This window comes from Carassius carassius, chromosome 14 (genome assembly GCF_963082965.1).
Source record: "Carassius carassius chromosome 14, fCarCar2.1, whole genome shotgun sequence".
Taxonomy (NCBI): Eukaryota; Metazoa; Chordata; class Actinopteri; order Cypriniformes; family Cyprinidae; genus Carassius; species Carassius carassius.
Window position 1 is genome coordinate 13,096,567 of NC_081768.1, and position 26,929 is coordinate 13,123,495.

Consider the following 26,929-nt stretch of genomic DNA (forward strand, 5'->3'; position numbering starts at 1 on the left):
CACCATCAAATATTAATACTTTATTGCATCTTACGTTAAATAATCACCACCCACTTTCTTCGAGAAGGAAATCGATAACATGGAAGTGTTTGCTTTTCTTCTAATATATTGCACATTTATTTTGTTATTGTTTTATTTAGATAGATTAATGCAAACAAAATAAAATGAATAATTAATACAAAAGTGAACACACTGCAACGGATCGAAGTATCTTACCAAATGAATTTGAATTAGCCTACACATTAATTCTGTCGTGACTCACCATATTTAAAATACATATTTTAACATTTAAACAGACATTTCATGTAAAATTTCCTTCATATTTCCCATGTTGTGATCAGTAAGCATCTTTTTTTGATGAAGAATATAATTATTCCGATAAAACTGAGTGGTTTATTCAGAGTTAATTTCACAATTAAATGTAATATCATTGACAGCTTTTAAAATGCTTGTGTGATTGATATTTCTCACCATAAAATATTAACAAACCATTGTAATTCACTTGAGTTCATGGTCGCAAAAAATATTGACCTGTTACAGTTAAAAAGACTTGACCTCGAAATCACTGCCTTATCCTCGCATGATCAAAAATATCCAACGAGAATATATCTCAGCAACAGAGACTGCATTGCCAAGTTAATGATGTAATTGAAATGGTCATTTTTGTGTTGTTTTGAAAAATGTTTGGTGTTTTGGTTTAATAAATCATATCTTTGAGTTTCCCTGCTGAGTAGAGAATTCCAGTGCGTTTCATTGAACAGACTCGTCGTGCTTTCTTTAGCCAATTGGGTCTCTCACCCCAGAACTGGAGGCTTAATTTTACCCAGCCTCTTTGGCATTTTGATTGATGTTCCCGTGGCTCCATCCGGCAGGCTATAGCTATAAGGGTAAAGGGAGGCAGTGAAAAAAGACAATCGTCTGTAGTTCAGTCCTTCTCACACATGCAGTCAGTGATATTATATAACGAGAACAGGTCTGGACTAAACTGCGTTTTAGTTGCTGTATGATAACTTGGGTGACGTGGAGGATCCTAGACTCGCAGTAGCGCGCGCGTCTCTCCACATCATGGATCATATGGGAGCGCATCTCCACCAGACGCACGCAGACACCATCAGTTTTGGGATCGATCAGATTCTTAACAATGCCGAGCAGGGGAGCTGCATGATCTCCAATCCCAGAATGCAGGACCTGGACTACGGTTTAGGCTGCATAGTCAGCACAGCCTATAATACCATGACTGGCAACTACAATGTCAATAACTCGGCTGGATACAATGGAAACTCGTGCAGCGTTGGCTCCCTCAACGGCTCGTACAACATGAATTTTGGCACGAATGTTAATGGGAATTGCCTTAATTCTTCGGGAGTGATCCGGGTTCCAGCGCACCGGCCGCTGGGCAGCGTTCACTCGTCCATTCCCACCAGCGCTGCCACAGTGCCAAGTATGGGAAGCATGGGCACCATTAACAATCTCACGGGATTATCGTTTCCATGGATGGAGAGTAACAGGAGATTTACCAAAGACAGATTTACAGGTAATAAAAATCTCTGAACTTTGCAGTAGTATATGCTTTATCAGAATCTACGTTCTTATTAGAAATTACACTGTAAAAATGTTTTCATCGTGTTGTGATCTTATCAGTAATTCAGTGATCAAAGCGGTCGAAAAACTAATTGTAGGTTGTAATTATTTTAATTCAATTTACAATTTGTGGGCAGCAAATACACTTTTTAAATTTGTATTCATTTTTAAAATACATGAACTAATTCACAATGCCTTTACTGTAAAAGCCACTCCATTAAATCGTTTTTTGCCTTTGTTTATGCCAAGGTTATAAAACATCAAATTAAAGTTTAAATTTGAAGTTGTTTTTATAACGTTGTCAGAAACAAAATAAAACTCGTCTCGCGAGTTAATAACATAAACGATCGTTTCTATAGCCTACACAATAACAATCACTACAAATGTATGTCAAAGAAAAGTAGCTTAAACATTCATATCCGTACAAATGTTATTCTGTGGTGTAAATGATTAAGGAGTTTATAATTGTTCTATATTTAATTCATGACAGTATTTTTTCCTCACATGAGAGCTTCAGTGTTGATTTATCACATCTGTAAATGTTCCGTCATGCTTATTACAGTATTAGCATTATTATTGATTTGACCCTTAAAATCGATTTAACCTGATGTGATCAGGTTGATTTATTCGAAATAAATTATATTTTCGACTCGAATGAAATCACTTAATTTAGATGTTACCATAGGAGGCACATTTCTTATAAATGACAAAACATTTTTACAGTGTGTCTGTTTAGACTATTTATTTATTAAATATATATATATATATATATATATATGTATATGTATATGTATATGTATATATATATATTAATAAATAAATAAGTTTTTTTTCCCCTCATTTGCTTGCTTGGCTGAACTTTCTCGATATATTTCGTGATGGTTGCATGTTTTTTCAAAGTACAAAAGTCTTCTTTTATCTCTGGAAGTCACATTTGCTTCTCACTGCTTGGCTCTGTCGTTTTGGTGATTTCTTCCGCTTGCTTTCACTCTGTCCCTCAATCTAGTGGCCCTCTCACCGTTCACTGTAACACGCCGTATAGGTCACCCGTACCAGAACCGAACGCCTCCGAAGAAGAAGAAGCCCCGGACGTCGTTCACGCGCCTCCAGATCTGCGAGCTGGAGAAACGCTTCCACCGTCAGAAGTATCTGGCGTCAGCTGAGAGGGCAGCATTAGCGAAAGCACTTAAAATGACTGATGCGCAGGTCAAAACATGGTTCCAGAACAGAAGAACGAAATGGAGGTGAGCTTTTGTGATCTAATCATGCTTTTACACTCACACGCAATGCATTCTTTTTCGTCTCACCACTAAACCCAGTTGAGTAGCTATTTTGTTTTAAAGACATCCATGAGGTCAGTTAGGTCAGTTCCATAATGCATTCCATATCGTGCTTTGGAAGGCATGTTCATGCAGTTCGCTCAGTAGCCTATTTAATAGATAATTCAATCAATACATCAATAGGCCTATATGTTTAATTGACTCCATTTAGTTTTGAATATTGGTTGACTGTGGCCTGCTTCTTGTGTAAACAGGTTATATTTTTTCAATTATGGACTTTTACTATTTTATTCCAGCTTTTATTTTATTATACATTCTGCTAGGCCTGGAACAGAATTGGAACAGACCTAAAGTCATTTTAGCAGACACTGATGGGCCATATCGAGTGTTTCGAAATCGACTCGAATTATGTTGTATTGTTTACCTAAAGTCTTAGTTGTCCTGATGTGATGACGTTAATGCGCTGCCAAAATAATTATATGTATATATATATATATATATATATATATATATATATATATATATATATATATATTCAGCATGCAATCCTTGACAGAGCTGAGAAATATCACGTGATTTCCACATCGTTTCCCAAAGTTAGGTCCGTAAAACTGTTTTCGAGTACAAAAAGTAAATTATTGAAGCGGTAATTTTTTTAAATTAGTCGTGTTGTTTGTCTTTAGTGCTTTAACACATCCTAAAGTTTGCATTTTCAGATTTTTTTAGTATAAAATTAAATTGAGTTTAAATGTCAGGAGTTCCTGTTGGGACGAAAGTAACAATTGTTACTTTTGTCCCGCTACAGTGACAAAAAGTATTTATTTTGTTCCAGTGCATGCTATATTGTGAATTTCTGCATCTTGCATCATTTCATACAAATGTTTATGTCATATTATACCAAAAAAACATGTCTGAGTGAGGGCCAGAAAGACAGACAGAGGTCTGGTTTTATCCAAATGTTTTTGAGAGGGCGTTTCTGGACATAGAGGAACATCACTCCCTGGGCAGCTGCTACATCACATTTATATTTAGGTTTTAGCCATAGCTTAACCTTTACACCTCCACCTATGAATTTGCAGTGTTTCCAGATGTTTTAATGCACATTTTCAATTTATGCATAAAAACAACTGGATGGAAACATAAATAGGCCTACTGTTACATTATGTTTAGAGTTTTTTTTATTATGCTAATGTAATTACATTTTTATATTGTACATTCTGTTGAATTAAAAAAAAATACATTGAAATTGACAATAATTTATTTATTTTTTAAGTTTTGAGACATCTGATGAGACTTAAATTTAAAATGAAAATATAAAGATGTAATTTAATTTTTTTTTTTTTGCAAAGATAAAGGACAAAATATGTTTGCAGTTACACATTAACAATGTCACAATCAGGTATACTTAAGAAAAATAAGAGTAACAGAAAAAATCTAGCTTATATTGTTGTGTTACTTTCGTCCCAACCGATGGGGTCGAAAGTAACAAAGTGTTCAAAGTGAAATTATACTGAAGTCTTTCTGCATTTCTACAAAATACCACGTGGTATTGATAGACCACACTTCTGAGTTACTGGCCACAGCAGAAATATATCTCTGTCTACAACATGATCTTTTAAAATGATGTTTTTTTCCCTAAAAAATGGTACTTTCGCCCCTGCTCTCCCCTATGCTAATGTTGCTAAAATAAGTTGTTTGCTACCACTTATCATAATTGACTCATTTTTTTTTATGTAAAATGGTTGCAATCAATTTATTTTAGCTATATGTAAATAAGCAAATTGAATTTACTAACTGATGGATAGATATATAGAAAAAATAAGTTGTTTGCAACCACTTACCATCAAAAAATTAAGTATATATATTTTTTTCGTTTAAGTATAATTTTTTTAACGACTAAATGACTCCTGTGATCCAAATCCATGCAGGCGGCAGACGGCAGAGGAGAGAGAAGCCGAGCGACAGCAAGCGAACCGAATACTTATGCAACTTCAGCAAGAAGCTTTTCAAAAGACTATAAACCAACCTGTTACTCCGGACCCAATCTGCCTCCACAACAGCTCTCTTTTCGCACTTCAGAACCTCCAGCCCTGGACTGAGAACACGGCAAAAATCAGCAGCGTTCCCAACACCGATTAAAAGACTTTTATGGACGTGCGATGTACAGAGGAATATCTCAGCATCACATTACTTTCTTGTTTTTACCGTAATATCAGTCTTCATTTGAACCTAAAATATGCAGCTTGTATAAAACAGAAAAACTGCTGCTCTCCGTTACAGCCGTGCATAATTTTTTTTTATTAATTTTTTAGAATTCGATTCCAACCAAATGTAAACATAAAAGACTGTCGTATTTCGTTTGTATCAAAAACATTAAGTTTATTTTGTACACTTCCAATAGCCTAACGTTTGAGGTAACACTTTATAATAATTTTCATGAAGTCACAAAATATTAGGCTACAAATAAAGTATTCAAAAACCAAACGAACGTACGATTACTCGCAGAATTATGGGTTGTTTTCAAAATGGACTATTAATATAAGTACACCTACTAAAAGAATCGTCACATATGAAATAGTGCCCAGAATTATGGTAAATAATTCAAGAACACACCGGAATGTCATCTAAAGCAATGAATATCTAAAGCATCTCTCTGTTGTGTATGGAAATACTGTGAGTTTTGTTATAATTAATATCCTTGTCATTGTCAGGATTAGACACATGCAGGGTGGAAAGATACGACCCCACTGTCTGTCGCCCCCCCCCCCCCCCCATTGAGAAGCTTGCACCTCTTTAACCCGCAAACAAGTGAAAATTAAATCTTAGGTTATGCTTGAGGCCCTCCTTGCCAAAATTAGTGTGATTAAACTTACAGACCATCTGACAGTTCCCAGCCGCGAGTCCCTCAGTGAGTGTAGACACTAGAAGTGTCGTGTAAACGTATAGGCTACATAAAACACTGACAAAAGTATAGTTAATCTGCTTATATCGGAATTCTTGGAATTAAATTTTCTAATTGTAAATTTCTTTAAATGTAAATATATATTTTTAAACTAAAACGTAGGCTAATTTAATAGTTTTTAATAGATGATTATGGATAAAAAGCTAAAATTGATGAAGAGTCACTGGATACAACGCGTTCTTGTGTTATAAACCCCTTAAAGAAAAGAACGAGCGCTCGTTACCTCGTTAAGTAGCCAAAGCTCTTTTTGAACAAATGTACTGTTTTAACTGCATTCAACTAATAATCTGATTAACATTACATATTGTTATAATTATGAACAAACCTGTGAATTAAAATATATTCTACAGGAAAAATGGGCCTGAACGATTGTTGAGCCTAGTAATTTTTCCAGAGGCGTGATATAAATTGGTACAGCACTTGTTGCAGAAATAGCCTACTTCTTTTTACATTATTTGTAAATTTAGATTTTTTTTATTACACTTATGCTAAATGTTGTCGGGAACCATCAGAAGCAATGACCCCAAATATTCCAACCATTCTTAGAAATGAAAGAGACAAAGACGAAATATCAGTGCTCAGTAACACCTTTACTTAAGTCTATTCATATTTTGACTGAATTTTCATTTCACACAACCAAAAGTTTATCAAACGGCAGATCAGCTTGGTATGATATGTTTATTATTCGTTTACTTGCATGATATGTGATTACAAGATTTTTATTTGTCCTTCACTTTCTTCGGTGATGTCGGCGTGACCTATATAAATTATATTTTATTATATCTTGATATGAATGATTAAATATCTGTGGTCATGTCTAAAATTGGGTCATTCTAAATGTTTAAATTGTTTAGCGTTTTGAATAATAGGCCTAATAGCCAATAGCAACACAGGTTTTGTCATTGTGGATAAATCCCAGATAGCCTATCTGTGATGAATCTCTACTCAAGTGAATGACAGTTTTGGTTGCATGATAAATGGATGTTTTTTTTTTTTTCTGTTCTATTGGAGAGTGCAAAAGTGTGTTTATGATAACTATGTGCAGATGTGACGGTGTTCCTGAAAATAACCAGAAGCAGGCTATCCAAAAATGCATCGGAAGGTGGTTTAAGTTTCATCATCTCTTCCGAAATCGTATAATGTGTTACATAAGTGTCGTTTAAAAAGTTCCAGAATGTCAAGAGATGGAAGTCGTTTAGGTCAGAAACACGTGGGGAAATAGGGCCATCTCCTTATAGAGCTCCAAATCACAAGACACATGAAAAGGTTGATTTTATGAAGGCTTTAATATAACATATAAACATATCTTAATAGCTTAGTCTTTTAAAAGCATTATATTTTTTAAAAGTATGTAACTCCGTGATAGTTGCATATAGGTCCTAACTACAATTAGGTCAGTATTTCCCACAGTATTAATTGCTATTAATATGAGGAATAGCATACAATTTTCAGAAAACACTTTACCATCTGTGGCTCTGACAAAAATAATTCTACGCTGACTGAGTGTGAAACATTTTGGAAAAAAGTTCAGGCGCATTTCCCAATTGTTGCATTATTACTGTTTATTATTATTATAATAATTATTATTATTAGCCTATTATTATCATTTATTATTATTTACATAAGGGCGCGTAGCCTATATTTTCATATTGTATTTGACACATTTTATAATGTCGTGTATATATTAATAATCTAGCAAATAAATAGACAAGACATTGGAATAGTGATTAGTCCACCCCACCCATCCAATACATTTACTTTAATTAGGCTAATTAATAACTCATAAATTGTCCATATAGTTGTTTATGCCGTCTTGTCTAATAAAGCCTATCATGTTTTTTTTAGCTTGTCATTTTTATTGCACTTGCACGGTACCATAAAAACAGTATTTTTTTGTAATTTTAAGAGTTCTTTCAAATTAGCTTACAATTTTACCGCTTATGCCTCACATGAAATATTATTCTGTAGTATTATATAACTGGTTTTCACAGTGTTTCTCTCATCTGTTCTTCGCTTAGAAAAGTTGCATGCAAAGCAGACACATTTACGTAATGTTTGGTTGTGCACTTCTGTAGCGCCACCGCGACCCTCTCGAGTGTATTTTGTGTCCCTAAATGATGACGCATGCATCGTCATTTTCAATCGTCAAACGTTCTTCAGTTGTGTAATTTTTTTTGCTGCGACAAGGGAAAAAGTTCACAACAGATTAGGGTCCACGCAACATGTCTCTCTTACGTGTTTGCTGTACTACGGCTAGAGGTTTTGTAAAGAGAGGATTGTTATTACAGTCGACTTATACTGGTGAGTGCAATCTGTGGTTAGTTTTAACAGTTCATTATTGACATGCTTGCACAACATGCATTGATTTGTATTAATGTCAGTAATATGCACATTTCCTAAACATCCTTTATATTGATGACTCAGAATCGTGTTTGAGTCTTAGGAAATCCATGTCAATTTGCGACAGATTTGTTAAAGTGTCTCGCTGCTCTCCTCTGCAGCATGTCCCGGGACAGCAGGATACGCGTCTGGTGGTGTGACCAAAGATAAAGAACCGTTAAAGAAAGCGAAAACGCCCCAAGGACGCTTTGACATGGAGGAAACTGAGTCCAAATCTAAAGATGTTTTAGAACGTAAGAACACACATCATTTCTGTTATACAGTTATAGGCTATTATTTGAAAAATGAATGACATAAAAGTGCAGAGGGTATCTATTGAAAGGATATACTCATGAACTATAGCTCAGAATAAATAAGTGTCTAATTAATGTTTTTACGTTTATAAAATTAATATTACATAAAATGGAATAGTATTGTATTTCTCCCTTAACAGGATTTCCAGATGATGTGAATCCAGAAACTAAGGAGAAAGGTGGTCCCAGAGGTCCTGAACCTACACGATATGGTGACTGGGAAAGGAAGGGACGTTGTATTGATTTTTAGTTTGCCCTGCTAAAAATATCCAAATGTATTTATTTTAACAATTGAATGTGATGAATACTACTGCATACAGATACAAAAAGATAATTTCTGGACCAGAAATGTGTAAGTGTTTCACGATTGTATGGGCCTACTATGTAGAATGAATAGTTTGTGTAAAAGTAGTTTGAACTACTTGAAAGGTTCTGTTCAGCCTTTAATGGACATTTTGAAAATAATCTATTATTGGCAATCTAATGTTTTTATTCTCTTTGAAAGTGTGTAACACAAATGTCTGGAAGGCCTGAAAGATCTGTTCAAAGAATAAACATATTCAATGCAATATTTTTTTTTTGGTCAAAGTTTTTTCACCAGAACATGTGTTTATCACGTAAATTAGTCAGTTTTATTTGGGGGGTTATGACTGCAAAAGTTTTCCTATGTATTTGCACATGGATTGTTACAGATAAGCATTAACGTATCAGCTTTTAAGGAGAGGTTAAATGCATTATCAGGGCACATCAGCAAGGCAATGGTAGAGACAGCCAGGGGTGTGTTTCCCAAAACCATCGTTAGTTAACTATAGTCGTTCCATTGAATTCTGTTATCAACGATGGTACTTGACCATAGCTGCTTTTGGGAAACACTTCACTTATCAGCATTTAAATGAATATTTGCCATGGTTTTACAATAAAAACTCTACAAATGATGGTATTTTGGCCGATATCATGCAAGGTATTATAAATCCTGAAGGCACATTCAATAAAAAAAAGTTATACATAGCTGAACAATATCATAATTCTGAAAACTAAAATTTTTAAGTTTATCTTATGTAATTTATTTTCTATTTAATACATTTTGCCTAGATTTTGTTGTTTATCTAAAATAATTAAGTGGTTAAAACTTTGCATGGTTTAAATTTTTTTGTTTAAAATTAAAAGTTGTAATAATTTAATTATTATTTAAGTATTTAAAAGTTTATTGTCACGTTTTAAAATTTAGACAGTATACTTTCGTATACGATTTATGATTCAAAGAGCATAATTCCATATTTCGCGTCAAACCGGCTGGCCAACCTACCAACGCATACATACGTCAGCAGTGACGCAAAAGTTGCATTGCCCTCTTCTATTTGCATTTCACAAAGCATAGGTCTGACTTAAATCGATATAAAAATTATATACTACTTACATTTCATTATACGTTCTCCCAGTTCCCACTTAATTTTTAATTCTATTTTAATCGGCTCACCGTACCTTCCTCGTTTCCGCTTCCGGTGAGTTCCTCCAATCGGCCATATTCCACCGATCCGTCTCAACCCAGCCGCCGCTCTGTTGCCGTGAGCCCACCATAGCTTCATTTCACAGGGGATGGTCTAACATTTACAACGATACAATTGAACAGAGCGAATCGGGGGCAAGACCGGTGATTTTATCCAGAAACGCTGACAGAAATCGGGCCGAGATGACGACGCGATCGGAGAGGGAAAAGGCTCAGAAACTGAACGAGCAGCATCAGGCCATTCTGTCCAAAATGCTGAGAGAGGATGATAACAAATACTGCGCCGACTGCGAAGCCAAAGGTATGATGATCGGAAATCTCCTCAGCTGCTCTTATAAACTTGCGTTTGATGTTTTGATCACCTGTACGCGGCAGGACTCTAGTTACACACACGGCTGTTCAGGTTTCTCACGGCTCACGGTCCTGAGTCACCGGGAGGAAAGCCGAAATGGGTGTCACAACCGATTCAGACAGCGTATTCGATCACGATTGAAATGAACGACGAACACACCCTGTTTCGGTTGACAGCTCGCTGTGCTTTGATATCCGGCGAATCTGTATTCATCCTTGTGTCCTTGACCAAAACCATTATTAATGCATGAATGGAAAACCAGTGTGGAGTTGAACTGATCAGCAGGTCGGATACTGTCTGTCATCGTAAGATGTTATACAGGACAGATTAACCTATATATGTGTACCTGCTTTTTAATGATGCTACAGATGTGATGCCTTTGCCCCACATATCCACCTGTTTTATAATGGTTCATCCTGAAACCGTGTATACAATACCATATTATGTGTCCACAGGGACTATGCAGCTAGAAGTAATACTCTACCATTGAGCAAGTGAAAGCAGTTTCTACCAATATCTTGTTACTATAATAGCTTCTCAAGTGGGTGGTCTCTCCGTTTTGTTTGGGGGTGTTCACTTGAAATGATTATAAACGTATCCATATAGAGTTTTGGTGCACACAGGGAAGGTTGTGTTTTATATATAACATAAGAATTAATGTGTAAAGAATGTTGAGGAGGACTAAAATGATGGTCAAATTTTAAAGACGAAGTGGAAATTTCACATTTATTTTCTAAATGCATGTTATAGTGAACAATTAATCTGTGCATGTTTCATAGTTTGAAAATGTTTTTTCTTCTTGATGTCTAATCAGAACGTCATATCTCAATCTTCCAGTGAATCAACAACTGATGCATAGATCCAAGAGCAGCCCTACATTTGGTTGTTGTTAATCCATTGCGCTCGGATGTAAGCCACAATACAGAAGAAAAGATGTGTTGTTATTGTCAGTCACAAAGTTGCAAGCAGATCGTACACTATTACTTTGGTGTGGTAGTGTGCAGTTGTGTTGATCTGAACATTGACAGCAAACTGCGTTCTCATTTCCTCTTGGTTGCATGGTGCATATCCATTTTTTGGCCTTTGTGGCCGTGACATTGCTGTTTGCCAGCTATAATCTTACCAACAGATCTTGATGCAAGCTCACAGGTGGCCTGTTACAAACGCCGATATCTTTTTTCCCAGATGTTTGCTTTAAATTCTGTTATAATCCCTCTTCTGTCTTCCCATCAAAGTCTGTTTTCTCCATAGAGAGCATGTGGGAATGTTAAGGCAGTCCTCCGTTCTGTGCTGATGTTGCAGGCCAGTAGCTTCTCAAGCTCCCCTCTCAGCTTTCGTCCAGTTTCTTCCACTCTCAGCTCTCCGGTGTCTTAAGTGCAGCCACACCTCACTGCTCATTTTGCATGGCCTCTTTCTGACTCTTTCTTTCTCTTTCTAACATAATGTCAATGCTGATGGGTGGAGTTTTGTAGCTTCGTTAGCTTATGAATGACAGCTTTTAGAGAATGTTATATTCAACATGAAATATAAAAAAAAAACGAATTGACTTTTTTCTTTACATCCAGAAATGAAAATTCTGTCATCCTTTACTCTACCTCATGTTGTTCCAAACCTGTTTCTTTTGTGATGCATTACAAAATATTTTTTTTTTTTTTTTTTTTTTTAAGAATGTTGGTATTCATGAGTATGACCTTTGACTTCCATTGTATGTTCCTAATGACGCTCTGTACTCTATGCACAAGGTACTCTATCTTGTGTATGAATTGTATCTTAAGTACATGATCTGGGTATTAAGCTTTTTGGAATTTTAAGTGTGAACTCATTATTCGCATAATGTGGATAGTGCATAAGCACACAAATATTTCTCAAAAAACATCTTTTAGGGCCTATTTTCCACAGAAGAATGATACATCATACAAGTTGAGTTTTTTTTGGTGAACTATCCCTTTAATATAATTTCTAGGTGTTCAAGCTCAGGACTCATAAACCTATTCTGTTGCTTTGTGATTTTATCTTTGGCTATTTTATAATTTACCTTGATTTAATTCCTAACTTTTGGTCTTCCAACTTTTTTGGCCTTTTTCAAGGGATCTCATTTTGTGAGAGTGAGTAAAGGATGACATAAGTGATTGCTGTGGCTTTTTCCCTTATGTTTGTGCCATCAGTGAAACTTTGACTTGACTTGGCTGTAGCATTGACAAACTGCCGTGAACTTCTGCTCTAGCCAAGCAGTATAGTATAGAGATGGGGCAAGTGTGGCACCGCAGGAGCTGCTGGTTCTAGCCGATGGATGTGATTAGATGTGACAGAATAGTAGGGATCGGTCAGACATGGCTGAGCACAGTGTGTCCAGAGGCTTTTATTTACTCTCTGCCGCGCTGCTCTCTCACTGCCTGATGTCACTGTGCCCGCTGTCACCGACATGCAGAACATCACTGGAAAATGAAAACATGCCAGCCTAAGTTTAAGGTCATATTTGCTTTGTCTGTGCAGGTTTTGTGTTAGCCTGAGTGTCATACATGCTACTCACAGTCTCTGTTTTATTTTTTTCATTTTATTTTATTTTTTTGCAAACGTGTGCTTGCTTATTTACACTGAGTGAAATTGTTTGCTCAAGCTGTAGAGCATTAGATATCCCCGTCCTTGGAGCTCAGGGCACTTGTGATTCACACACAGACTGTGACATGCCTGTTGTCTGGTGATAAGAAGAGAACCTATTTTTCGACAGGTCACCTACTTTAGTGCTGTGGGATGAGGGCTGTTGTCAGTGAGGTCATACATTATACTCCTTATTGGCTGCTCAGATTGTCAGAAGGTAAAGGTCTTATTCTTCACTTTCCATTTACCCACGGGTTTTATAATTAAATAATAATAATAGTTAAGGTTGTAAAAAGGACAATCCAAAATCTTACGGGAATATTTGGAAACTTTCAGAAAATTTTGGCAATTTACTCCCCATTGCAACCCTAATATATATATATATATATATATAATTAGGCATGCACGATGTTGCCACTAATAGTAATTGACTAGTGCTGTAATTACCTTTGAGAGAGGTATTAACTTTGACAGCACTTAATTCTACAAAAGTAACAATTTAATTATTTCTTTTTAATATTTAATATTTTTACTTGTTTTATTTAATTTAAAAAATCTTTTTCTTCTCATGCTATGCAATAGTAAAAAAATATTTTATAATATTAATTTATATAATTTATTTTTAATAGTAATTTGAATAGTTTTAATACTAAAATCTAAACTTATTTAAATTATTAACAAAGGCATCAACGTTTTTAATCTAATATTTATATAAATATTTTTTCAGTTTCATTCCAATTAAAGGAAATTATTTTAATATTTTAGTTTATGATAACAACACTGTATTATTAATATGTAATAATAATATTATTAATAATAAATACTGTTAGTTTTGCCCACTTTGCCAGTTAATTAATTTTTTTCTCTCTACATTGAATCTTTCTTTGCTGTGTTTCCTGGGTAAAAGGCAGACTCCAATCTTTGCGTCTTACACCAGTAGTTAAGCTGATGTAGTGGGTGGTGTGATTTAGTAGGTGCCCAGATTGGAGCCGTATTTTAGCCACCTATCAGTCAGATTTTGTGGTTAGATGGATACATAAAATCCCACAGATTGCCATAGTCAAATCAGCTAATGGAAAGCAATGTATATACATTATATCTACTAAAGACAGTGAGTCTGCTCACATGAGCTTTTTGTAAAACTCTGTGGACAGACACAGATTCTGGGAATGCCTCTGGGCAGTTCTAGTAATGAGTAACGATCCAATCAGGCCTCAAGACAGCAGACAGCAGAGAGTCCTATAGTGTGTGTCTTTGTCTTTCATGCTTTAAGTGCTGATAGAAGTGTGTGTGTGCGTGCGCTGTATTGGTTTTGCATTGTGTCTGGCAACTGGAGAGCGTTGAGAGATGCGTCTATTTGATAGGATCCCAATCCTTTACTTCCTCTTGCACACGTCACAAGGACAGACAGGAAATGTGCTCTGCTACTTCCTCCTGTGTGCTCTCTTTCACACTGTCACTCACAGAGATAAGAACTGCTGAAAGCCTGCGTCAGCAGCGAGCATCTTTGTGTGTGTTTTTTGGTCAATATATCCTCCTGAAGTTATGTAGAGCATACATTTGTAAAGCCGGAGGGTACAAATATTATGGGTGACATTAATGTGATTAATTTATTTAAAAAAAGAAAAGTGCAACCAATGACTTGTACATACATTTCATTTCATAGAGATTTTCCTAGCATCTGTGAAAATCAGCCTTGAAGACCTGTCTTCATGTTTTTGCCCATTTGATTGAGTCCCAGCCGCTACAACAAGTAACACAGCTTGCCAAAGCACTCTTACTGAGAGCAGTAGCACTGCTGTGTTCTTGCTTTCAAAAACAGCTAGAGGATCTTGAACGGTGGCCAAAAACATCTTGCTGTGGACTGTTAGGCCAGTGATAGGCTTATATTTATTGATATGATAATATATCAAACAAAATGTATTTCTAAAGAGAATTCTGCCAGAGTAATATTCTTTAAATAACTTAATTTTAACCTTTTCTGTAAAAATTGATATACAGTCATTTAATTAATGTCATGTAATTTGATTAATTTTAAATGTATGCCTAATACCACAGTGTATTTTAATGGGTTGTTTAAAGACAATTGTTTTGAAAGAGATTGATAATTTTATTCAGCGAGGAAGCATTAAATTGATAGGCATGACAGTAAATACATGTTACAAAAGCTTTTTTTGTAAGTTTATATTCTGTTGTAAGTTGTGTGTGTATGTATGTATGTATGTATGTACATATATACATGTACATGTATGTATATATATGTATATGTGTATGTATATGTACTGTATATGTATATATATATGTGTGTGTGTATACTGTACATATACATATACATATATATATACATATACATTTCAAAACAATTGTGTATATATATATATATATAATAATGTGTATATATATGTATATATAATGTGTATATATATGTGTGTGTGTGTGTATATATATGTGTGTGTGTGTGTGTGTGTGTGTGTGTGTGTGTGTGTGTGTGTATATATATATATATATATATATATATATATATATATATATATATATATATATATATATATATATATATATATATATATATATATATATATATATATATATATATATATATATATATATAATGATTTCTATCATTATAGGGTGGTTGTGTACACACACTGCCAACACATATTTCAATATTTCAGTTCAAACAACATGTACGTGAATTTCGCATCCAATAATTTGCATCCTATTTGCATCTTCATTTGTCAGTATTATCTCAAATATGTTCTGATAAGTTCTGATTCATTTTTCATCGATTCATAGCCCCTAATATCAGTGTAATGTGGTATGTTTTTTTTGATGTAAAGTAACTCTTCATTCCAGGAAATATTTGACCAGGATTTCCCCTGCTATGTGAAACAATACGGAGTCTTTCCTCTTTGTGTCAGGAATGATGTGCATGATCACTATCTCTGTGAGTGAATTCTAGAAATGCCTGCTATAGCAGCAGCTTCCTTTCCTTTAGGCTGGACGGACAATCCTGCTCAGGCTCTGTCTAAACATGCTAACCTTCGCAAACACAGATGATGTCATTCCCATATGAATGATGGCTTTAGTAATTACAGGCTGACAAAAGCATGATGTGTCTTTCGGTCTTGTTCTCAGGGTTTTATATAGGGCCTGGGAAGTGCACACATTTACAGTTTTAAGTTTTAAGTTTTTTTAAGTTTTAAGTTTTCTAAAAGCTGATTATGGAAGGAAATCTGTGGAATTCCAGCGAATAGATTAAAATGTAGGGGAAATCAAATTATACAAAACATGTAATAAATTTCACTTTTAAATATTTGTTTATTAATGTAAATGTTTGCTAATGTGTACAATTTGACAGTGATCTGTGGACACTGTTTCTTTGTCTAGTAGCAAGTCTGTTAAAGGGATAGCTCACCCAGAAATTAAAATTAGATGTTTATCTGCTTACCAACTTTTTCTTTATATGACTTAAACCTAGTTTCAGACATCTGCTTCATTGTTTTAGTTCTAATCATAAGTCACTTAAAGAATAACTCAATAAAAGCTACAACCAATTTAGGGACTTGCATAAATGAGTGATTCATGTCAGTGCTGATTATCCAGTGCTTCATTTTGCCCAAATAGCCTGCTGCTTCACGAATGGCTCTACCAGCTGGACTGGTTCAGTTAGAGCAGCTGTTGTGCTGCTTTATAATGCTTTTCAGACAGATTCAATTTCCCACAAAGCCTGGATCAAATTGGGCCACATCCGGATGTCAGTGTGCAGCCTGTGACTGCTGAAATGGAGATGTTTGAGCCTGAGAGAGTGTGGTGGTGGCCACATGTGTCAGGGCCAATTCAGTTCTGTCATTTAAAAGTGAGCCAATCTTGGTAAACTTTGAGTCTAAGATGCTATTATTGAGAGAGTCTCTTCATTCGAATACAGAAGTTTTAAGTCACTCAGCATGGGTTAGTATTAAATTATGAATCGTTGAATAAATTAATGGCTTTAAAGTGGTTTGGTGATGTAACTGTATTTGTGAGTAATGCTCAGTGTGTTTAAGTACTTTCCTTTAGTTTGTCAGCAGGTGGTGCAAGAGAGACATTGCTTAGATTACCCTACAGCATAAGTATGTGGTTAAACTGTTGACTAGATTTATGTTCAGTGTGGTGTGTTTTGGATTAGTTATCTCCCTGTTGCTACAGTCTTTGCTTAATAAAGAAGGGAATTTAGCCTTTTGTGTCTCTGGCAGTGATTAATTTGAGCAGAGCTCACTGGGCCTTTCTCTCATGAAGAGGATGTGAAAGATTTTAGGGCTGCATGTATGTATGTATGTATGTGTATTAGGCTTGCCGCGATAGACGGTGTTGACGGTGATGCATCCGCTGTTAAGCCACAACACCGGTTACATCACTTGCCCACCGCGGCACCGACCCCCACCATCGTTTTGATTTTTGTAGTAGGCTAATACAATTCATTTAGTTCAGTAAAAAACAGACACTACAATTAACAACTGGACGCGGCTGCTCAATGCAGCGTGCCGAACAACAGTCGCATCACAGATCAAATTTCTATTAACCACTAGGAAAATTTCCTCACTGTCACAACCCTAATGTTTGTTTATATATATATATAATATAATTAACATTTAAAGGCCTATAATTACCACCAGGGGCATTTTTACCTTTATTACAGTAATTTAGTCTAACCTTATTATATATGCATCATCTTTTGTTAGATTCATACATTTAATTAGTAAATTTAGTTAAATAATAAGACACCACAATGCTGTTACTAATCAAATGAAATCAGTATCAAAAATCTTACACTGCAGAAGCTGCATCTGAAGTAGCATTAGGTATAATTTAGGGGAAATTTTTATAAATGAACTTTTATACAGCAGGGATGCATACAATTGATCAAAAGTGACACTAAAGAAACTAATAATGTCGCATAATATTTCTGTTGTTCTTTTAAACTGTATGTTTATCAAATAGTCTTGAAAACAGTGTATCTTTCCACAAAAATATTAAGCAGCTGTTTTCAATGTTTATAATAAGAAATGTCTAACTTTGTCATCACAGGAATAAATAGCAATTTTAAATATATTAAAGCAGAAAATAGTATGAGTAGTATAAATATTATTTCGTAGTTCACTGTTTTGACTATTTCTGATCAAGTTAATGCAGCCTTGGTGAACACTGGAGTCTTGTTTCAAAATCATTTTAAAAACATTTTTAAAAAGGCTCTACAATTTTGAACGGTAGCCATAGATTATGAACTAAAACTGATATTATTATGGTACAGTGCATTGTTACAAACACACAGCATTAAGCACAGCTGTTTCAAAACTGTTTTAACACACGTTTTAACAATTCTACCCATACCATATTGATCAAATGTTAATGAATTCCTACAGGTTCATTTGATATCACTCTCTTTGGCTCTCACCAGCAGGGGGCAGCACAACACCACCCAAAGCTGAAGTGAAGCTCATCCATCCTTTCTGTTTACACTTAAATGACTCTGGCTTCTTGGCTGAAGTTCACATTCTCCAAAACCTGTTTTTAACACCATATTATGAGACCAGTGGGTACGATTAAGGTTGTTCACAGAGGTCACCAGTGAGTTGTCCTTTCCCTCATGTTCACTTGCAGTCGTCCCTCTCCTTTCCACCTGACAGAACAGCCCCTGTGCTGAGACCTTTCCTCTCGCCCAAACGCTCTGCCTTTCCTTCCCTCAGCTGTCACAGATAGCAGACGCACACCTTTTCTCTCAGTCTCTGTCAGACGTCTTTCTCCTGCTAGGCTGGAATAGAGGGCTCTAATTTCATGCTCTACTAGTCTTCCCTCTGTGAGGCCGAACTCAACTGTCACTCAGTTGGACTCCACTGCCAGTTCTGAGATGCCGTGTGTGTATGTGTGTGTTCCCTTGCCTCAGAAGACCGGCAGAGCGGAGCTTTTCTTTGAACGGGGTTTCTTTTTTCCTCTAATGAAGGAGTTAGTTCTCTCAGGATCTCTGGGACTGGCTTTAATCTTTAATTGAAGGCTTAATTTATTTGGGGGGCTTTGTAGAGTGTGTCGTCACATGGTGTCTGCTACATCATACATGGTGTTTTGGTTTCAGGTCTGAAAAATCAAAGAGCTTTTACTGCTTCTCAAAGATCACGCTATTTCATCTCTTTCATCTGTACTGATGACTGTGGTGCAATGATATTGTGGTGTTTCTGTGGCTGTCTGGGACACTTTGGCAGGTCTAGGAGCTGTAAAGAAGTACATGTGGAGTGGCACAGCAGGTCTGCAAGGCTCCTGCTGTTCTCAGTGTGAGTCACTTTCCCCCCACAATGCTTTGCAGTATTGTTGGAAGCCTGTTGTGACAAAAGCTGATCAATATAGTGAGAATTTGAAGCTACTGTGGCTTCGTTTAGATGTGCACCAACAGTCTTATTGTTGGGAATAATTAAAGTGTTGAATTGAGTTGAAGAATTTAATATGTTTGCATGGTTAAATCGTCTATACACTAGCCATTTTGATTAAGAAATCCTGTTGGTTTTACCATCTACTTGGTATTTTGATTAAGAAATCTGGTTTGTTTTGCCATCATTTTATAATGAAGTCTGATTAAATACATGATTAAAAAAATTTATTAAAATCTTTGTTTTCAAAAATTTTTTTTTTCGTGTGAGTGTGTGAATTAAATAAATGCCATGTAAATGTTTGTATTTATTTTCAACATGTATAAAAAAATCCCATCTCCAAATTGACCAAAGTCTGAACTTTCAAACTGGCCAAATCTCAGCCAGTTAGGCCTAATTGATCATTTTCACTCCTGTTAAAGGTATATTTTACCCCAAAATGAAATTTCTTCTAACGCCATAATTTCTTCAAAAAGGTGACAAAAAGGCACCAAGAATGGCATAAAATGAGATAAAAATGATGTGAAAGCTGACTAATTGGCTAGAGTAGATCAAATCAAGATCTTCAGTGGATTGTTCTGTCATTTACTCGCCCTCACATCATTCCAAACCTATATCACTTTCTTTCTTCTGTGGAACATAAAAGAAAATATTTTGATAACTTTTTGAACCAGTTTTGGTGTCCATTTTTTTCCATTATATGGTGAAAAAACTGAGGCATTTCTCAAAATATCATCTCATGTTCTACAGAAAAAAAAGGTTCTACAGGTTTATAAAGACACAAGGGTGAGTAAATGATGACAGAACTTTTTTTTTGGATCATGATTTGATCGACTCCTACCAATTGGCTGCCTTTAACATGCTTTATATTTGACTTTATGCCATTCTTGGTGCCTTTTATCATCACCTTTGAAGAAATTCTTGTTAGTCATCCCCCTGTCATTCTTTCTCTCCAGGGGGCGCTGTGAGAATGCGGTATGTTTAAAGCAGTGCAATGAAGTCCTCACCTCCTTTTTTCCCATACATCTTTATAGTTCTTCATATTCACATCCATCTGAATGAAAGCTATGAGTTCAGCTCGAAATGTCCAGATTCTGAATCACCTTTACCTGCTCTCTCTCTCTTTCTCTCCCTCATTTCTGACCCTTCTTTAGCATCACGGGGCGGACTGATCAATCTCCTTGGTGCTTTTTTCGGAAGCACCAGTTGAGAAACTGACAGGTTTTGTGAAGCCCTGTGTTCACGGGTACATTTATTACTTTCAGTCTATTTCAGGAGTTTACTCCCTCGTCCTCTCATGTAGTTCACAGGGAAGCTAGTCATATGTATTCAGTGTCGCGGTTAGTTTTCAGAGAAATCCTCTTGGCTCTGCGGGTCGCTGCCTATCTGTCACGGTTGGTATTTAGATACGCTTGCAGTGCACTTCTGCTTCACACTTGGTTTTTGAGTTTATTTCCCTGTGTGTGTTTTTTTTTTGGGGGGGGGGGTTGATCATGGGGTAGGAAGAATCTGAAAACACTCCCAGGCATAGCAAAGCGCAATCTTGCAGTTCCAGTACATTTTTCGACTCCCATCAACACAAATTAGTTGTGTTCCCATACTGTACAGTGCTGAAAGATGGGTGGTTTAAGTTCAGAATGATGCATGATTCTAGGATGCTTCTGTCTTTAGACCCTTTTGCCCAAATTGTGACTGACTGTTCAATACCAACAACTGTTTGAAAAAAAAAAAAAAACTATGTGAATATGAAACAACAGATATGAAGCTTTTCAGACCAGGGATGAACATTTGCACAACAACAAACAGGTTTTCTTGGTTGCAGCTCTCAAAATCTTTGAACTGCAGACATAACCTGTGATTGGCAAGTTTACATTATTAGCCATGTATAAAATATTCAGCAAACATTCACACTTTTGCACTTTGTGAAACCATTTATTCTTTATATATATATATATAGTGTGTATATATATATATATATATATATATATATATATATATATATATATATATATATATATAGTGTGTATATATATATATATATATATATATATATATATATATATATATATATATATATACACACACTATATATATATATATATATATATACACACACTATATATATATATATATATATATATATATATATATATATATATATATATATATATATATATATAGTGTGTGTATATATATATATATATATATATATATATATATATATATATATATATATATATACACACTAATATATATATATATATATAAACAATATATATTTTTGTGTTGTTTGGTATTTGATATTTAATTGTGTGTGCACGTTCCCCATTTTTATGTTAAGATTACTCTTGCAATCTTAACATAAAGTTTATCTGTTATCAGCTTTAACCTGAAAATAATTATTGGCTTTTAATTATTGCTATTAACTTTGTATTTTAATATCAGTACAATTTCACCAAACAAAGAACTTCAGATAACTTTACTTAAAATTACATCTGTGTTTTGGTACTTTTGGTTTTATTTTTGAAGCTGACAATCTTAACCTTGCTTTTCCTGTATCCCTATTTAGACTGCATCAAGTGTGTTCACTATGGCAAACAGCTGGGGGTCCATACAGCTAGAACCCACACTAATGTTCACGGCTGTGATGGACAGGGCAGAGCCGCATATTTCCTCCCTCATCCGCTCTGCCATTACATAACCAGACACATTTTCTCCTACAGTTATGGAAAACAAATCCACAAATGCACATTAACAGCCTGTTATTTGGTGTTGAAAAGGTGCAGATTGATATGAATGTGTGCGGTGTTCTCTGTGTGATGTGGTTGTTTTCTGCCGTCACCTTTTTTTAATGAGAGAAAAATAGGCTTTTAAGAAAATGGCAGCAGCACTTCTAAAAGGCTCAATGGGTGACCTTATACAATCCAAAAGTGTGTGTGTGCACCCACGTTAAGGTGTGTGTTTTACAGACTGCTGTGCTGATTCATTCTTTGGGCCTAAAGACGGGGCTAAGTGCCACTGCAGGAAGCTTCTGCTGCCTCACTTCCTGTTTTTTACTGGGATCCCACTGTCACATTCCCAGCATGCTCTGTGCAGTGACCTATACTCAGCAGTCGCCACTCGCAGTGACTTAGTTAGAGATGTGCACAGATGCACTGTACAAGCATGGCTTGCGCTTACAGACCCAACGAGGCATGAACAGACACCACACACACGGTCTATTATATAAACATCATCAGAACTGTCAGGCACTGTTAAAGAAAGCAGTATGAGTTATTTTTAAAGACACATACACATTATCTAGCAGAACTGCACTGAGATTGAGTGTGGGCAGCATAGCTGCAGTGTTTTCCTGTGCACAAACACTGATGGACTTGTGTCAGGGTTGATGCTATATTCTGTTTGACTCGAGTAAAAACATGGCTCTGAAGGGCTTTTCTTGGATATGTTTGTGTCCGATTGCTTAATAGTGAAAATGTGGGTTGTAAAATAAGATGTGAACTACAGTTTTAAGGGTTGTTCAGTGTATTTTATAATGAATGTGGAAAATGTTAATTGATATACATTATGGAGAACAGTGACGGACAACATATATATATGTGTGTACATATATATATATATATATATATATATATATATATATATATATATATATATATATATATATATATATATATATATATATACATATATATACATATACATATAAAGCATTAATTGAAAAGTCTACACAGTCTAATTCAGTGAGAAAAATATATATATCCCTCACAGGCTCATTAGCATTTAATTAAATTTGTCATTTATTGTCTTTAAATATGCCATTATTTATCTTGGAGTTTCATGTATAATTATAATACTTGAATATTTTACAGCTTTGTATTGCCAATTTTCTTAATTGCAAAAAAAAAAAACATTTTGGCAAAAAAAAATACCTCAAAAAACCGGAGCGCAAACCCGAGCCCGCGTAAGATAAAAATATAATATAAATTAAGCCCGGACCCGACGGGTTCGGGCAAAGATCTTCAGCTCTAGTTTAGCATGTTTTTTTGTTTGTTTGTTTTCATAATCATTCCACATATTTGGCCTATTTGAATCCCAGACAGACTTGCATAGCCTACTGGAAACCACTCTTGTACACAAAGCCATGTGTAGATAGATGTTTTTTTTGTAAGCTTTGCATCCTATTTATCTGTTAAAAGCATGTCAGGAGGAGTGGAGGGCAGCAGTGCCGGGTCTTGAAACACAACAGCTGGCCCCTGGCCCTGGACCAGACCGCTACAATCAGCACCAGCCTTTTGAAGTGTTACCCCAGCATAGCTGGAGGCTCCTCGAGTTCTCTGAGGTTTCTGGGTGAAGTACAGTGCCGCTCTCTTCTCCTGTTTTTTCTTCTTTCCCTTTCTTTCTCCCTCCATCCTCTTTCTCTTTGGCAGAGCTGATGGAAGGGATTAGGAAGGAAGTGAAAAGAGAGAGAGAGAGGGACTCTCTCCCCTAGAAGTGAAAGATGGAGGGCAGAAGGGACTATTGTTTATTTTGACAAATGCTCTCTTGTAGCCTTGAGGTGACATTGACGAAACGATGCAGCCACTCAATTCTCAGCAAGACAGGTGCTACAAAGGGACGGATGACGTGTGTGTATGTGTTTGGCACATCTTATATCGGCTGTGTCCCATTGTTTATGTGCATTCAATGCAAGTAAATGAGCTACAGGGTTATAAATCTGGGGTGACTCCTCAATGAAGTGGGTAGAGACCTGGGGACCACAGAGGCAACTGTAAATCTCCCGCTGTAGCTACACGCACAAAGTCCCTGCAAGCCCCGCTCTGGATGTTTAGACACTGAATCATTTATTTGGCCTGCCTTTTAATTGAGTTTTCAGGGGAGGGCCGCCTCGCACACCCAGGGTGCTCCGCGTTTGTAGGCTCTCCCAAAAATACGTAATCTCGCTACCCAGCTGCTGAAAGCATCCTTGGCTTGTTCTCCTCGGGTCTAAATATAGCATGCCTCAGCCTTTTTGAGATTTTTTTTTTTTTACAGTGCTTTCTCCTTTGCATCCTTCTACTGTGGACGTGTTTACAGCATCCGGCTGCCATTTGGTAAAGAAGAATGGTTAATTATTAGCCAGTGTACAGTGACTGAGGGACCACATCTGCTGCGCCCAGCTGTGGAGATAATGAATGGACTTGGGAAGAGAGGAAGTAGAAAGATCAGGACGACATGTCACAGCCGGGAATCAGAAATTGCCCCTTTTGGACACTAGAGGCCGTCATCCCATCCTTAAAGAATTGGGAGAGCTTAGACGGGGTCATAGGTCATGACCTGTCTTGGTTGCCAGTTCCCCTCCATCGCAGCATTTTCTGTTTATGTCAACAGCAGTTAGTTGTCTGACCTCTGCTCTTGGCTGGTTATCAGAGACCTTGTTTATACCTGGCATTAACATCCATCTCAGTAGTGCTACATGGCTTGATGGTAGACTGTATGTGGTGGAAGATGTCAGCTTGCTTTAATGTTTATGTTAAAGCTACAATCTATGCTGCAAATGATGTTTTAGACGGGTGCTTCCAGCCTCCTTGATAATAATGAGAGTACTTTAGTTTTGGCACATCATGTCTACAGTGTCTGCATGTGTGTCTGCGCGTGTGTGTGTGTGTGTGTGTGTGTGTGTGTGTGTGTGTGTGTGTGTGTGTGTATGTATGTATGTATGTATATATATATAGGACAATTTAATGTTTTTGAATCTGTCTCATCCAATAATTTTATTTATTATGTAATACTTTTATAAATCCTTAGTTTTTGACTTAAATGCTGCCCAGTGTAAGACAGCTGTTGATGCCAGACTTCAGTTCATTCATTAGTTATGTTAGTTGTGTTGTAATTTGTAAAATATTGAATTGCTAAAATTTTATTTGTAATTAAATGGTGTATTAAAATAATAAATATGTTAAATTATGGTTAAAAAAAAGTATTTTCATTGAACAAAGTGTAAGTATTTATTATTACCGTAACATTTAATTTTAATGAGATATAAAATTGCTCATTATAATATTTTAGTTATGCTGTCCACGCCTATGTCTCAGATAAGCCTACCACAAGTCAGCTTAGCTTTAAACTTGATTTTAAAATTAATGAATTTTTTTTTAAGTTTAATGTATTTTATTTTTACATTCAGATTCATTGTGTTCAATTAATAGTGTAAATATTTCAATAGGAAATTACTATTTAAATTAAATATTACATTTTCATTCATAATAAATTATAGTTATATATATATATATATATATATATATATATATATATATATATATATATATATATATATATATATATATATATGTATGTATGTATGTATGTATGTATGTGTGTGTGTGTGTATATATGTGTGTATATACATATATAAATTTTACGCATTGTCATATGTTGTTTTCGCTTCCCACTCCTACAACTAAAGTCGTCAACGTCGACAGATTACTGTGGTGGAGAGGTTATCTGATTTTGTCTACTTATGCCAGTGTATCATTGCAGTCATAACGAAAATAGTTGATTATGATTTTAGTTAATTTTAATTCTTTAGTGCAAACTGTTCTTTGTGTGTCACATCATTTTCTATTCAAGTATTTGTAAAAATCCAACCCTCTACATTGCGAGTATTCACCCTGGGCGACTAAATGATGTCTAATATTAGCTAATAAATTCTTACATTTTACTCGCCAGTGTGGACGCTAAATATAAGTTTAGCACAGATGTATTTTTACTTGTCGAACTCACTGACAGAGAGCTTCAGAGTTTCATTCTCTGTTAGGTGATCTGTGATATTTCTCAGTTCATCTGAATGGATGTGCTGCACACTTGTATTTGACGTACCGTAAACTTTAGTGTAAAGGTGCACACCTTTCTGTCACTTTGTCTCACACACGCAAAGAGAGAAAGAGTGAGAAAGTCTTGCATACCATGCAAAATTAATGCACTACATGTAAACGATATACTTTGTTGTATTTTCCTGTCAAAATAACGTTTTATTTATAACGAGTTCTTTTTAAGGGCTGTCGGTTTTCTGGTAGTGGGTGGAACTAATGCTCAAACGACAATCTCATTGGCTGGTGCTCAACTATTATCGTCCCCGTTTTGATTTCAGCAAATCAATTAGAGCGAGAACACACAACCTGATTAATATTCATGAATCTAGAAGCTCGTTAATCCTTAGTGCATTTTATATTGTTCTTATTAGTAGAATTTTACAAAGACACATAAAATATTCAATTGCCAAGGTGTCCGTAGAGGGTTGGAATCATGGGTAAATTATGGAATATATATATCGTGATATGTGAATATATTGATTATTGCGACAGGTCTAGGTTGGGAACCCTGAAATAAGCACTGCAGCGTTTCAGTCCAGCAGGGAGAGTGTGGAGAGGGTTCCTCCAGCTCTTCCCCTCCGCAGGGGCACCGCACCCTTCATTGCACCGGGCTCCACTCAATGACAAATTAACCCTCTTTAATTGTGGGTGAGTTATGCAGCTCCTGGTGCAGCGGTGTGAGACACAATCTTGCAGCCTTTTATTGG

At 35.8% G+C, this 26,929-nt stretch overlaps 3 protein-coding genes across 8 annotated transcripts in view; all 3 read left to right on the forward strand.

Moving 5' to 3' along the window:
* The first annotated feature begins 852 nt into the window (after positions 1–852).
* Positions 853–5,471, forward strand: tlx1 (T cell leukemia homeobox 1). 2 transcript variants are annotated; one of them, XM_059565509.1, is made up of 3 exons: positions 853–1,534; positions 2,588–2,825; positions 4,790–5,471. In XM_059565509.1, exons 1-3 carry the CDS (start codon positions 1,066–1,068, stop codon positions 4,998–5,000), a joined length of 918 nt encoding a protein of 305 aa, XP_059421492.1. In that variant the 5' UTR covers positions 853–1,065; the 3' UTR covers positions 5,001–5,471. The 2 variants fall into 2 exon arrangements, with proteins under 2 accessions (XP_059421492.1, XP_059421493.1); XM_059565510.1 differs by having other exon boundaries at positions 856–1,534; positions 2,624–2,825.
* Positions 5,472–7,917: 2,446 nt separating this feature from the next.
* Positions 7,918–9,085, forward strand: sdhaf4 (succinate dehydrogenase complex assembly factor 4). Its single transcript, XM_059565511.1, has 3 exons — positions 7,918–8,124; positions 8,325–8,456; positions 8,657–9,085. The coding sequence occupies exons 1-3, from the start codon at positions 8,046–8,048 to the stop codon at positions 8,764–8,766; spliced, it is 321 nt and encodes a 106-aa protein (XP_059421494.1). The 5' UTR covers positions 7,918–8,045; the 3' UTR covers positions 8,767–9,085.
* A 921-nt stretch (positions 9,086–10,006) lies between these two features.
* smap1 (small ArfGAP 1) overlaps positions 10,007–26,929 on the forward strand; it is a 102,762-nt gene continuing 85,839 nt past the window's right edge. For 3 of the 5 annotated variants that reach the window (XM_059566190.1, XM_059566191.1, XM_059566192.1), the window contains exon 1: positions 10,008–10,324. In XM_059566190.1, coding sequence (XP_059422173.1) covers positions 10,207–10,324 — 118 coding nt within the window. In that variant the 5' untranslated portion in view covers positions 10,008–10,206. Of the gene's footprint in view, positions 10,325–26,929 lie in introns of all 5 variants that reach the window. The other 2 variants (XM_059566188.1, XM_059566189.1) reach the window with 1 other exon arrangement.